General features: G+C 28.7%; 1 protein-coding gene across 1 annotated transcript in view; it reads left to right on the plus strand.

The window, feature by feature from the left end:
• Window positions 1-16,178, plus strand: part of LOC142332860 (uncharacterized) — a 113,608-nt gene that overhangs the window by 20,385 nt on the left and 77,045 nt on the right. The window contains exons 3-5 of the mRNA XM_075379535.1: window positions 322-553; window positions 758-948; window positions 11,478-11,672. Of these exons, the coding sequence (XP_075235650.1) occupies window positions 322-553; window positions 758-948; window positions 11,478-11,672 (618 nt within the window). The remainder of the gene's footprint in view (window positions 1-321; window positions 554-757; window positions 949-11,477; window positions 11,673-16,178) is intronic.

Consider the following 16,178-nt stretch of genomic DNA (forward strand, 5'->3'; position numbering starts at 1 on the left):
GTTTTTTCAAGGTTTACAATATGAGATAGTGCATATTGTTGAATCCTTACTTTATTTAATTACAACTGCTGTCCTAAGTTGTTGCCACTAATTATGTCAGCTGCATATTTTAAATTATTAATAGTAATGCCACTCATCTTTATTTCTTTTGAAATATAATATGTAAATTCTTATAATAAGAACCTTTTAATCCGTAATGTTTCATTTTAACCCTTTAATTGTTGTGTTTAGCTGCTGAAAAATGAATTTTGAGTTAATTTAATTTTTTTTTTGTATTCTAAAGGTTTATTATTATTCTTTAATTTTAATTTATTTTTGTAGGAATTAGAAGGAGAAATTAACAAAGCAATTAAAATGGAAGTCGATGATGATTTGAATGATGAAATAAAAGATGAAAAAATTAATGATGATGATGCAATAGAAGATGAAGCTGATGATGAATTGGGAGAAGGCGATGAAGAAGATGAGGATGGTAAAAAACGTTCCAAAAGAAAAACAATAGAATCGGATGAAGATTCGACAAATAAAGCTGATAAAAAGAAACAAAAGAGTGGTAGGTCTAAAAAAATGTTATTTTATATTATTATTATGACTTTGATGTAACTACTTTTTGTTTCCTTCTTAGTTAAGTGATCAATAATTTTCATCAATTTTGAAGTTTAAAGTATTCTGAATGATAATTTTTTGCTATCATTGGTTTAATATTTTACTAAATTTACTTATACAGATGTATAATTCTTTATTGCATATATTTTAGGAAATTCAGACGATAGTTCATCAGATTCTGATTCTGAGAAAGGTTTAATGGAACGTAAGACGACAAATTTACGACGTAATATACGTGAAGTAATGGATGAAAGTCAATTGGATCAAGCAACTCTTAATGCACAACGTCAAGAAATGGAGAGATTACGCCGTGTACAAGAACAACATAGAATTATCAGAGAGGTTAGTTATATTAATTTTATTTTTATGCTACGAGCAAACCATTTTTTGACAGTCTTATTACCTTTCTTGACTTATAATTTCATAGAACTTGTATGTTTTTGTTGCTGAATTAATAATTGCTATTTTTTTTGTATTCCATTTCAGTATCATTCAGTTTCTCAAACATAGTTACCGCTGATATATTTAATAAATTATTAAAAAAGTGAAAATCTACCTTACCAGCAAATTAAGTGTGTCTGTAGATCTTTTAGTCTTTAGACCATCGTCAGGAGAATAAAATAATATTATAAAATAAAGTCAGAAAATTAAAACGATTAAACAGTCATGACTGTTTGCTAGTTATCAATATATATACTGATATTATTTTATTCTCCTGACGATGGTGTAAGGCTGGTAAGGTGGATTTTTACCTTTTTAATTCAGTATCATTATTAGGCAATTTCTGTAGCCGTTTCATATGATATATACACCATAAGATCATTGTTAGATAAAATATATATATTTTATATTTAATATTGATTTGAGAGTATTTAAAGTAACTTATATGTGATAAATGTTATTGTTTTCTCAGCAAAACTACTGTTACTTTTTTTTATTAAATAACATGCTAAAAGCATAAGTTTAGTATTAGGATCCTGAGCACTACTTATTGTTCAGAATGTTTATTTGCAACACTGTTCTGGATAAAGTATATCGCAAATATAATTCACATCTCTTTAGTTTTTAAAATAAAAATGATAAAAAATACTACTAAAATTTTGTAAAAATTGACAAGATACACCTTTTATTGAAAATAATTTTCATCCCTTGAAAATACACAAAAATATAGGGAAAAAAAATTAGTTAAAACGCCCGTACTGTAGTTCATCAGTTTCTTTATCGTCTATGTCAGATGCACCATTTCATTTTTATAGTCGCTGCTATTGAGGTGACTACCTTTACATCTGCCCATTTTGTTGAACGCACTACACATTTTGAATCGTAATAGATTCAGTATTAATTTTTCTTTCCAATGATCATACACAGTCTGATCTACCAACCTAGTTTCTGGATTGTAGGTTTTCAAAATTTTTCTGGTGTTCAGTAAATGATTTCCAGCAATTAACTGGTCAGTATGTTTCTTTTTTGTCTTGATTCTTAAAAGGTCTCTTTGTAACAAGTCAAAGTAATTATTCCCTGGATTAATTTCTAGATTGGTATTAAGTTGTTAGATTTTTATATTTTTTCCCATAGTATGTAGTTTTTTAAATGAAACAAATGTAAAACAAACCTTTTTTTTGCAGTGTTCTGGTCTTCCAACCCAAACCATGTTTAGTCAGTCTTCTATTCATTTCCTCATTGTCCATGTTTTCATTGTCTCATTCACATTTGATATCCTTCCATTACTTATCTTGGGAAAATCTTTATTAACCGACTTTTCAAAGATAAGTATGGTATTACTTTCGGTCATACGGTGGAATTGGGGGTGAAACAGAAATTTCTTTATGTTTTGAGGTATGAGGACTATGAAAATATGCATTCACTTAAAATGTAATTTTTGTGGAAGAGCGACAAAAATTAAAAAATTTTGAGGCTCAAAAATCTCCAAACTACTAGATCAATTTCTTTGAAATTTAGATTTGTTGTAGTTTCTGAAGTTCTGCTTGTGAAAATTTGATGAAGATTAGTTGAGACGTTCTTCAGTTATGCTCAATTTTAGGTCGATAACAGACAACATGAACTCAGTTTGAGGTTATGTTGACTTCGTATAAGTGTATTTTTCATAAGCCTTTATTCAGCGAGTCACAGGTGTGATTGAGTTGAGACTTGTTGATCGTGTGTTGGGTCTACTCGTTATTTTTAATTATTTCGTCAAATTATGGTTATAATAAGTAAATTTTCTTATAAATAGTAAATATATTTTAATATTAAATAAAAAAAATATATATTTTTTTTAAATTTTTTCATTTAATTTATGTGTTTGTATATTTTTTGCACAATAAATTTTACAAAATAGAATAACAAAAAGTAATTTTTCTTCTTATGCAGTACTGCACAAGAATTTTTTTTGGTATTTTGTGTGGTGGCAGTTAGTGACCATTTGTGTTGATAACATGCATGATATTAACATGTGGTTCTTTGTTTTCTGGATTTGTTAAAACAAATTTTGTCTCCTTTTATTCACTGATCATATGTAAAAAAAAAATCAGTTCAGGTCAGTATTATCTTTCACAGCCGATTAAGAATACATTGGTTCTAATATGATCATCTCGTCACTTCAATATTCTCGTTGCTTTCAGCCCAGGTTTGGTTTAAATATGTGGTTGGAGGTGTGTAAATCTGATTTTATCTCTAAAAATTCATATGTAATGGCTTCCCTGCTTACAAAATATCTACTCTTTTGCTTTTATGTAACAAAATTACTTGCACAGGTTTGCTGATCTCATAAAATTTTTCATTACATTTTGGACAGCAGAAACATTTTCTTGACTTAACAACTTATAAACAAATTGCAGCTTTTCTTTCTTCTTCATGCACTAAAATAAATCTTTCAATTTTACATTTAAGTTCCATTTGAAACCTAAAATAACAAATTAATATGCGATAAAAAAAACAGTATAATGTTATAAGTGATTAATAAAGAAGTGATTATCTCTTGTGCGTTAGTACTGACTGCCAGAAACTGACTAACTATTGTTTGTATGGAACTGCTAAGATAATAGTAATTTTATATTAAATGTACAATATAAACTATATTATTAGTAATACTGTGTAATAAGTAATTTCCTTCAGAATGTTTTATCAATATTTTAACTTATTTGAAATGTTTGTTTTGACAGGAGCTAGTAATGACAAATAAAACATAAGGGTGGGCTTATAATTTTACCCAGAATATTTTCAATTGTATATTCTAAAAAATATTTATTATATTTGGTATAATATACTAAAACATTTGTGGGTACTAACACATTCAACTATTTTCAATAAATAAATCGTGGTTCTAAACATTGTTTTTAATAAAGTGATTTGAATATATAGATTTAGCAAAATAACCTGATATATATATATATATAAAATGTACTAAGTCAGATTTTTTAAGGTATTGCGCTGCGGGCAAGAAATCTATTTTTCTAAGGTGAATACAAGTATTGCAGATCTTGACAATAAACAAAATTTGTCTTGAATCTAAAACATTCTGATTAACTTAGTATTTAATAATTAACTTTAACTTTAGTAATTTTAGTTGATTATTTGGTATTGATGAAACAGAAATGATTTCCAATTGTATACCATGATATACAGTATTAAAATAATATTTTATCATTTGAGAGTGATTCAGAATATGTTGGGCAAATTTTTTTTTTGTTTTGTTTTGAAATCGTTAACAAGAATTTTTATTTGTAAGCAATTTGACTACATAAATACTTTTTGTGAGAAAAGTTTTTTATATTGTTATTCTAAGATTGTTGCTAAAAATCTGTTGTTTTATATTATTTCATAATTACTGTTTGCTTGTCAATTAAAACGTTTTATTGTTGTTTCTTCTCTGTTCACTTATTTTCTTACATATACTTCTCCACTGTACTGAAGATTGTTTTAATGTTTAAGAATTTAGGTTTAGATTTTAAATGTAGAGGTTTTATTATTTTTTGTTTGTTTGTAAACACTTAGCGAGCATAATCATGTTTTCAATATATTTCAATAACGGTTTAGCACAGCTCTTTATTTGTAATAATTTCATTAAATATTTTATGACATAATTTAATATTATAATTATATATAACTATTATACAGCGCGTTAAAGTTGCTGTGTACTGGAAGTGTAATGATAAAACTCTCTTAATTATTACTTTGTTTTTTTTATTTCATCGTTTTATAGAGATTGGTATTACAGCAACTGGAATAGTTTATAAAAGTGTTGAAAATGACCTCCTCCAGCATCAATACAACATTGCGCACATTTCACTTTGTTTTCAAACGCTTTAACCAGCTGATATACTGGAAATGGAAATGTCATTATGTATGCTGTTATTGTGGTTTTTAGTTCATCAGTCGTGTGTGGTCTGTTGTGATACATGCTTGTTTCACTGTCCTCCATAGAAAGTAATTTGGGGGAGTCAGATTGGGCGATCGTGCAGGCGATAAACATCTTGAAATGATTTGTTCACCAGACATTTCTTAAAGAAGTCATTGTCCTGAATAGCTTTGTGCACTCTGTGGCACCATCTTGTTGGAACCGACGACGATTGATTTCTACTTCTGTTAACTGACGAATGAAGTATGTTAAAACAGTACAATAATGATCACTATTAACTGTATTTTCAAAAAAATATTGGACCTGTGATAATTATACCAACCCAGACTCCAATTTTCATTGCAATGGTTGTTTGTGTAATTCATGGGGGTTAGTTGTCGACTACAGTTGGTGTATTTTGTGAATTTTACCCTCCCAGATGAAACCTTGCTTAATCTGTAAAAAAACAATGTCAAGGATACCTACAGAAGTTTGGTCGATAAAAAGTTTAAATCATTGACAATAATTTAGTCTTTTGGCATGATCTGTAGGTTTCAGTTTTTGATCACGCATTACTTTGTTGGGGAAAAGTTTCAGATCTTTTCTTACAGCTTTATCTGCGGTAGCAAGTCCAATATCTTGCTGCTGTGCTAACTTACACATTGACTTTGATGGACTTTCAGCCAAGGTATCCAAAATATCAAGCGCTTTCTGTTAGTTTAGTTTAAGTGGTTTTCCACTTGGATCAGTGTCTTCAACAGAGCTTGTTCAAAATTTTTCAATAAAGTTCGAATTGCATTGCAGTGAGAAAAGGAGTATTTGGAAACTTTTCAGAAAACTTGAGCTTCACTAAATCGGTACACGTGTTGCCTTCACGAAAGTTGTGTTCAATGAGAAAAATGTGTTCTTCTATTGAAAGAACCATTATGTTTCTTGCAACTATTGATTTCGATAAACAAAACAACACTAAACGAAATGAAGCACGTTTAATCACAACTCAACAACTGATGTCTTGGTTTATTACTTAGCAATGCCCATTAAATTCACAGGGCAACCAACCTATTGCTGAAAGAACAGAATGCCACACAATTCTAAAGCATACTGCATGGCAACTTTCCGAACGCACTGTATAACTTTTTAAAGTATATTTAACTACTATATACAATTATATAACTAAATTTAGTAAAATTAATTCCTTTTTTATCGTATTTGTCCATATCTTCCTCTGTACTAATTTTATCAAAAACAAAAGTAAAACTTAGCTTTTTACCAGCAGAACAGAATTTAACAATATTTCTTACCTTATCTTATTTCTCCAATTTTTACATTAAAAGCGCTTTTGAGGGTTTCCTTCATTGTCAGTTAATCAGAAACATTTTTAAGTTACACATTAAAATTAAAACATTAAAAATTGTTGCATATTGTGAAATATGTAGTCAAAAATTAAAATAAAATATTGCCTGTGGCCAGCCACACATACATTTTTTTTGTCTTCAGTCATTTGACTGGTTTGATGCAGCTCTCAAAGATTCCCTATCTAGTGCTAGTCGTTTCATTTCAGTATACCCTCTACATCCTACATCCCTAACAATTTGTTTTACATATTCCAAACGTGGCCTGCCTACACAATTTTTTGCTTCTACCTGTCCTTCCAATATTAAAGCGACTACTTTACCTTTATCCACCCATCTGATTTTTAACATTCTCCTATAGCACCACATTTCAAAAGCTTCTAATCTTTTCTTCTCAGATACTCCGATCGCCCAAGTTTCACTTCCATATAAAGCGACACTCCAAACATACACTTTCAAAAATCTTTTCCTGACATTTAAATTAATTTTTGATGTAAACAAATTATATTTCTTACTGAAGGCTCGTTTAGCTTGTGCTATTCAGCATTTTATGTCGCTCCTGCTTCATCCATCTTTAGTAATTCTACTTCCCAAATAACAAAATTCTAACACATACAGTACTGCACTAATATTATATGAACTTACTTAATAATTTATACAAATGTGCTGCTATCAATGGCAGTTTTGTTAAGAAAATCATTATCAAACTCTGCATATTAATCAAGTTGAATTTTTGTCAATATTTGTATATATAATACTTTTCTAATTTGTCTAATTTTTTATTGTTTTTATCATATCACATTCTTTTTTAATTTCAATTATTTTTAAATTTGTATCTAAGTCGTTGATGGAATGTTTGTTAACTATTGGTCAGCAAGATTAGAGAAACCTAACTTATTGTTTTTTATAAAATCTAAAGTGTTCTGCAAATCTTGCCCTAAATGATCTATTAGGTTTCCCAATATAAATTTTATTACAATCATTACATGTTATTTTATAGACAAAGCAATTTCAAATGTTTTATTATGTGGTTGTACGGTTTATATTTTTCAGAATTATAAACATTAATCAAATTTTCAATAATATTATTAGTATAGGAATATTTTATATAAATATTGTTATTGCCACGTTTATTATTTATAAGTTTCAATGTTATTGCATTAGTACATTTCAATTCAATTTCAGTTTCAAAAAAAAAATTGAAATCTAGTAATGCAAATGAAAGTATTCAATCTGAAGAAAAACAGTGAAAATGCTGGGATTAATGAAACAAAATGTCTAAAATTGAAATAGTAGAAATTGAATTAAATTTCACACACAAACACACACACACACACACACACACATACACATACACACACACACACACACACACACACACAAAATTAATTGTAAAGCCCACTGTTCAACGATGTAACAAAATGAAGTGTTTCTGTAAAGTTAATGATTTATCAAAGGAAATTGAAAAGAAATTGCAATACATTGAAAAATGAAAATGACTGTTACAAAGAAACGCAAAAAAGCATGTCTTAGCAGTAGCTTTTGACTATATGCAAAATGTGCTATTGCTGGTTCTACCAGTGTAGAAAAGTTTTTGTATTAGCAATAAAAGTCTTTGTATCATAAATTTATGATACATTATAATGTTAAAGAAATAATTTACAACTATTTGTTTTTCACAAGTGAATAGCAAGGAAAAGCACAGAGGAGGTTTGTTCATTTGTTTATAATTATTTGTCATCAGTTTCAAACGATATTAAAGAAATTCATTTGTACTCCAATAATTGCAGAAGACAGAATTAAAATAATTTTCCTTGCTCTCAAGAATACTGGAAAATTTGAAAAAAAAAACTGAAAATTATTTTACAAGAGGACATACATTTCTTCTGTGAGAGAAATTTCTACGTTGTATTCATATATATATACATATATATATATATATATATAAAATAATATGTAGCGAGTCATACATAATCAACAACAACAAAAACTACAGAATATAAATCGCTGAAAAGTTGTATACAGTTCTTCTTACGATATAAGTGCACACTAAGAGAGGATTTTTTTGAAATTCACACGAGTTTAAAGGGTTAATGGAGTAACAATGAAATTTACTATTTTTTGATTTTTTTTTGTTACAAATGTAAGTACCAACTTGATTTTTGGTGTGTGTAATCTTCACGTGAATATCTTAAAAACCAGTTTCAAAATTTTGAATTTAAAGGATTAAATGGATTTTTGAATTTATTTTGAAACCCGACCGTTTTTTTTGAATTGCTCTGTAACAAATGGAGAGATATTAATTTGATTTTTGGTGTATGTAATCGTCATATGAATATCTAAAAACCAATTCTAGATTTTTTGAAATTCAACCGTGATAGGGGTGAGGAAAGGTAAAAGAATTTTTAAAATAATTGAAAATTTTCTCTATTTCCGATTATACTAAATGAGATATTCAGTAGATATTATGGGCTTGTGAATACTCTTCAGATAAATATCTAAAAACAATTTTTGGATTTTAATTTCGATTTTTAAGGGGTGTGACTGTGTACAATGTGGCAGCTCAAACAATACAGTCACTGCCACTGTCACTGGCATCTGTCTTTGTGTACTTAACTAAAAGCCATAAAATAAAAAAAATGACTGCAGCAGGAAATGCAAGTTACCATTTTTTTTATGCAGTAAATTTTTTTTATTAAAAAAATATATATATATATTTTTTTAAATTTATTTTCAGTAGTTATAGAATTAAATACTAACTGAAAATGCAGGATCCTGTGAAAATCGATTCTTGGAATTTTTATAGTATATTAACTTAACTATTTACTGTGTTTTGTTGGTTTAAATTTCATTTAATATTAACCTTTACCCATCACAATGATTCGCGGTTGATTAGCACTCCGCGAATCTGATTGGTATCTCCTGCTGGTATCTGATTGCCTCCCTTCATAGTCTCATGCTACCCTGTTGTGAAAAAAATTTCAAAAAATTACAGTATATAAAGAGATTTAACAGATTCTGACAAAAAACTGTTACGATTGGATATTTTTTATGCCTGTAACAACAAAAAAAATTGAAACAGTACAAAAATTACGATAATTTAATTGTAGAATTTTTTTGCGCATTTCTACCGTGTTTTTTATTAGCGAAATTTTTTTTTGCTTTGTGTTTATGAAACATAGTTCGCTGATTTTAAAAATAATACTTTCAAGCAAATCGGTTGAAAATTGGGCAAAATATGATGAAAAACCCGTGTCATAAATCACAGATTAGTAACATATGTTAGTTTAAGTGAAAGTAGATTCAGAAAACTACGTTTTATAAAAATCCCCACCACTCAAAAGGCTATTCAGATTGACAAAAAAACATTTTTACTGTATACTGTTATTCATTACGAATCGATGTATGTTACATGTTTACCGATATTTGTCTGAAAAGATATTTTTATAGACCTCAAGTAAAAGTGACGTATTTATGACCACAAATTCTTTCTTTTTTTTTGTGTGTCGTATATCATTTATTATGTGCTTCAATACATCGATATGTTGCTAGTAAGATAAGCTATTTTTGTAAATAATAAATAAATCCGTAATCCTCATAGCAATTATAATACACAAGTCACACACACACACACACACAAGCACATGTCTGAGAAAAAAAATGGTCATATTCTTTCTAGTCTAAATGAAACATTTTACATCGTATAAACGTCGTTCAAATTGTCTAATAAAAACTGATTCCTTTGTGAATATAAAAAAAAATAACCGACTTAGATCCCATATAAAATGATTTTGTAACAGCGTTTTAAAACTGACGCTGCACATAACCAGTTCCAAGGCTACATGATCTCTGTTAGCACAGTGGTCTATATGTTAATGATTTTTTTTTTGAATTTTCAATAAATTATATATACGAGGTGTGATCAAAAAATACGGTGAATAATTTTTTATTAAAAAAAGTAATAAGGTTACATAGAATTCGATTTAATCTCCTTCAAAGTACTGTCCTTGGCTAGCAATGCACTTATCCCAATTTGACTCCATGACTGGAGGCATTTCTGGAAGGCGTCTTTCAGAAAGGCTCTCAGCTGCTCGGTCGTGGCCCTCTTAATGTCAGCAATGGTGTCAAAACGTTTTCCTTTAAGCACAGTTTTAATTTTTGGGAAGAGCCAAAAGTCGCATGGTGCTAAATCCGGTGAGTATGGCGGATGTGGACAGACAGGAACACTTTTTTCAGCCTAAAACTCGTGAATGAGAAGCGAGGTGTGACATAGTGCATTGTCTTGGTGAAGAAGGAAACCATTGGTCCATTTTTCTGGTCACTTTCTTCGTATGTCATTTTTTTTTCCTCGTACGAGGAAAAATCTTGTACGAGATGTTAAGGTCTTCTGATAGCTCTTGAATAGTCATTCGCCTGTTTGAACGAACCATTGTTTCCACTTTTTGCACATTTTCAACTGTTTTTGAGGTTACTGGACGTCCCGCACGCTGCTCGTCTTTAACAGACTCATTTCCGTTTTTAAATCGGTCATAACACTTGTACACAGTCTTCAAAGTTACCACATTATCACCGTACACCGATTCTAACATTTTGTGAGCTTCTTTGGCACTCTTTTGCAACTTAAAACAAAACTTAATGTTAATGCTTTGTTCAAAATCCACGTTGCGCGATAAACACAACCTCACTCTAGCGGCTCTGGCAACTGACTGGCAAGCTCGAACGTGTTACAACTTGTCCCTGCCTGTCTCAGTTGATCACGCTATTGGACAAATTACAGCATATGGATGTAGCGTCGGCAGTTGCCGCTATAAAAATTCATTCACCGTATTTTAATATCACACCTCGTATATTTATATTAAAAATGTGATATACTATCAAATCAATTCTTAATGAAACTCCTGTATGTTAGCACTGACTGCCTGAAACTGTCTAACTGTAAAAGTAATAAAATAAAAGGTATAAAATAAAAATGCAATAAAAAGGTGTTACTTTAAAATATGCTAATAAATATTTCAGTATTTATTAATTAGAAATTCTGATAATCAATATTATCAGGGTATATTAATACGCTCAGATATTTTCAGGAAATTACATATGGAAATTATAAACCAGTGATATTTGATTAACCCTAAAAATTGTGTAATGTTGTTAATACATTAATATGTATATTTTTTTAAATTTAGGTACAAAAACAAATAGCCATGAATAAACAAAATAGTAAAACTCAAACTAGAGTTATTTCATTACTTCAGGGTAATACTTCTGTATTAAAGAGTAATTCCGGTCAAGCTGCGTCTGGATCTCAGTCTAAAAATTCAAATACTGTTGTTGTAAAATTATCTTCTGGTGCAGGAGCTCCACAAATTGTCAACAAAAAGGTATGTATATACAGAGTGTATCGTGAAGAAATGGAGAGAATTAAAGGAATCCTACAAGTGAAAAAAAAAGAAAAAATAAAGACTCATAAATATGGGTCTGAAACTGCTCATTTTCAAGCCATAGCTTGCAAAAACTTTCACCTTGATTTCTGCTCAAAGGGTAAAATGAAGATCTACTGAAATTTGTGGAACTTGAGTTATTGAATTAAGAGGTAAATTTGATGGTTTTATGTGGTTTTTTACTTGAAAAGTTGAGTAAGACAGATACCAGAACTGTGTCTTTATTAATTTTTGAGAAAACTGTGTTGCAAATCACAAAAAAAATTGGTGTATAAAATACAAATTTTTAGGCTCGATGTACAACTTTGCTAAGTTTCCAATAAAAAAAGTAAAATTTGTAGAGAATTTAATTCTGAAAAAAAATCTGTTACATCAACTGAACATGAAGAAGGAGTTTAAGAAATTTGACTTATTTATAGCAAAACTGACAGAAATGGGGCAGAAAATACTCAATTGTAATTTTAAATTGAAACAAGAATCATTTTAATTTTAGAAAATATTTATAAATAAAATTGATTATTAAATAGAAATGTATTACAGTAAAACTTATTATTACAATAATTGTTCAGAATGTCCTTCAATGTTTACACAATTTACATTTTCACTCAAATTAAAATTCCTTGGGTGGCTCCTAACCACCCAAGAATTGTTTCATATAATTAACTCTAACTGTACTGAAAATGTTAAAAGCTAATTCTTCTTTTCTAGCTACCTTTTGTTTGTGTATTAATGATTTCATATGACCTCACAGGTAGTAAGTCTGTAGGTGTTAGGTCAGGTGAATTAGGAGTCTAATTAATCGGTCCATCTTGTCCAATCCAACGGTTCATAAGTCGAATAATATTCAAACAATTCCTAATTTCTTTACTTAAAAGAGGAGTTCTGTCATGTTGAAAACTCATTTTTTATCATGTTATTAGTGGAATGTTTTTTTTTTTAATAAATGGTGAATTATTTTCTAAGAAATGTAAGCACACAATTAAGATTGTAAGACGAGCTTCAAAAATAAATGTTCCAATAATATTTTTGTCAGTAATACGACATCAAACATTAACATAAAATCTGTGTTGGAAATTACTTTCTACTTGTCGTGTGGATTTTTGAAACTAATGGTGATTATTAATTCAATTTCTTGGAAAAGTGCCTAATCTGTAAATAAAAAAGAATTTTGTAATTGCAGTTTAGAAATCAATGGCAGAGATTTAGAAGCAGACTAGTCTCTGGTAGTAAATTTTAAATCTCCTGAAAATGTTAGCAGTAGAGAATTTCTTTACAAAGTATTCACTGTATTGTGCTACAAACTGGTGCAATTTAAAATTATTCTAGTACCAAGAAAGGCCTCGGTAAGGATCTACATTGAACTTGCTGAATTACATTCTCCTCTTCAGGACCAGTGTTGTTCTTGGTGTTAACATATATAAATATGATGGGAAAGACCAGTTTTGCGTAAACACTGAAATATGATGCTTTTAGATTTGGAGTTCTTTTATTTGGGTGTGAATGGTGTACTTACATTATTATACCCAAAAATTGTCTGCATATGCTTTATTTGAAAACAGAAAAGGCATCTTTATAAAGTGATACTCAACCATTTTAATTTTCTTCAATTTTAAAAGCGTATAAAAATATGCAACAAGCATAAAAAAAATATTCAATTCTTTTTATTTGATATTTTTAACATAACAATGAAATTGTAAATAATGCCATTAAATTATCACTTTTTTTCATTATTCTTTTTATCTACTTCTAATAATTTTTTTCTAGATATTTTCTAATATTAAAATGATTCTTGTTTCAGTTTAGAATTGTAATACAGTGGTTTTATGTTACGATTCAGTCAGCTTTTGTTTTTAATAAAAGTCAAATTTTTTAAACTCTTTCATGCTAAGTTATTAATTTTTCTCAGAATTATTTTTTGTTTACTGGCAACTTAACAAAGTTGTATATGAAATCTAAAAAAATTGTATTCTGTTACTTGTTTCACCAACTTTTTCTGTGATTTACAATAATTTTCTAAAAAATTATAAGAAACACATTTCTGGTATCAATTTTATTCAATTCTTCAAGTCAAAAACCACATGAAACCATCAAATTTACCTCTTAAAGTTTTAAAAATTTCATTACGACTTTATTTTACACTTGCAGAAATCAGGGCAAAATCTTTTGCATGCTATTTCTAAATTCATGTTATATGAACTCTTTTTCTTTATTTTCGCTTGGAAAAAATATATCCTCAAATTCTTTGCATTTCTTCATGAGTCACCTGTATTAATATTTACATCTTTCTCATCACATAATATCGTTAATTTTTGTAACTTAATAATATTAAGTCTAGAATTTCATAGCATTTTAAATGAAAACTGATACTTTTTGCCAACATTGGAATTATTTTAAGAGTTAGTGTTGGTGTTAAAAGTATTTGAATGAAGTTATTTAGGCTGTTTTTTTTATTATTATTATTAGTTTGCATATTCAGTGATCTTTTTACTGTTTAAAATGATAGTTGTGTCTACGAAAACTAAATTTTAATCTTAAAATTGAATTCATAATTAACACGATTCAAAACATTTTTTATGATATCAGTTTACAGTTTAAAGAATAACAATGCTGTTTTTCGTAATTAATTGCTTGTTCTGCAATAAGCTACAGAATCGCATAGCCATTTTGAAATGTTAATACTCTGAGGCTGTGATCAAGTCTAAATTTGTTCACTACTAACTCACTATTTATTTGTTCACTATTAACGACTATTTATTTGTTCACTATTAACTCACTATTTATTTGTTCACAATTAACTCACTATTTATATTTTAACTCTGAGGACCAGACCTTTTTGGGAAGTGGTTAAAAAAATTGCATGCTTGTATTATTGTTGGTAAAAAAACTGTACAGGGTTTTATGGTGACTATTTGTAAGCTCATGTTAAAAAATTTATAAAATTTTTTATTACCAATATGTTTTAGCCTTTTTTTTTTAAATTTAGGACTACCAATGCGCTATCAGCTAGAAATGTTTTTTATTGGCATATCTTATTCGAAAGATTAAAGAACTGAAAAAATAAATAAAAAAAACAAAAAAAATTAGTTTGAAGTCACTTAACTCTTCAAGAAACAGTTTTATTATAGGAATCATGATTTTTAGAATTGTTGGCCTGTTTTGTGTTAAACCTGAAAATTTCCTTATTCTCGGCAAGAAATATGATATATTTGCCAAAATTGTAAAATTAAGTTTTTTTTAGAACTATTAGTACAAAAATCATTATCAGGTTGAGCATTCCTAAGTTCCCGATCAATTTCACTGATTTAAAATACACTGCACATTTTGCGTATTATAGCAACTCGCTAATAAATATTGTTGGAAAAAAGAAAACAAAATATTAAGAATAAATAAATATAATATTAAGATCTGAACATCACAAACTACTAAAAACAATGATAAACGCACAATGTTCTCAGCACTTTAACATACTTGTAACACATCAATAAATACAGTGTTGTAAAATAAAAAACTAAATAAAGCATTCCTTTTCACTCTGAATGAATTATGATTTCACAGCCAGCTTAAAACAATAACAAATGAATGACATTTATGTATTATGCAACGGACATGATTAAATGTTCTCTAAAAATAAAAATATAAACAGTCATTAAGTTCAAAATAATTATTTTTGTTTACCATCCAAATATTAATTGCGATGTCACGTAACTTTAAACAGTAACAATGTAAACTCTATCAAGCAGACTGCCATGTCTGCCATGACGACTAAACATGTGATCAGTAAAATGTTCATTTTAACAGTGATGAAATTTTGCCAAATCGTCTTTCTCGCATAAAAAATGAGATTGACGAAACATCGCCAATTGGGTTTTTTTTAGCATAAAATTGAACTTGATGAAAAATCATCATGTGGTCATTAAAGGGTTAAATAGAAAAAAATCTTGAAGTGGTAGTTGTATAGTGATTAATTCCAAAAACTGGTGATGTAGTGGAGCTGTAAAACTATAATAAATAGCTGTGTTGTTCACTTGCGTAGTTATTTTTTAAAATTTTTACCTTAAAGGAATTTATTATACTACCATATATCGTGCTCCTAAATTTTATTTTTCCATTACTTCTTGGAATACAGTTAGAACCCGTGTAATTTGAACCTGCAATTCTCTGAATTCCACATTAACTGTATCACTGGAGAACAAAATGAAAATTAATTTTAATTGAATAAAAACATACAAAAATAAACTGAAGTAGGCCTGTATTGTTTTACATCTTTTCCAAAATAAGGCACTGACTTTTGTTACATTATATTTCATATAATGTATTTGAATGGCAGAAAGGTTCCTGGAATAGACAAAATACAAGTAGAATTATTGCGCAGTGCAGATGAGGAAGCGATTGATAGATTATACAAACTGGTGTGTAATATTTATGATAAAGGTGAAGTTCCGTCAA

Source organism: Lycorma delicatula, chromosome 12, assembly GCF_047948215.1.
Source record: "Lycorma delicatula isolate Av1 chromosome 12, ASM4794821v1, whole genome shotgun sequence".
NCBI lineage: Eukaryota > Metazoa > Arthropoda > Insecta > Hemiptera > Fulgoridae > Lycorma > Lycorma delicatula.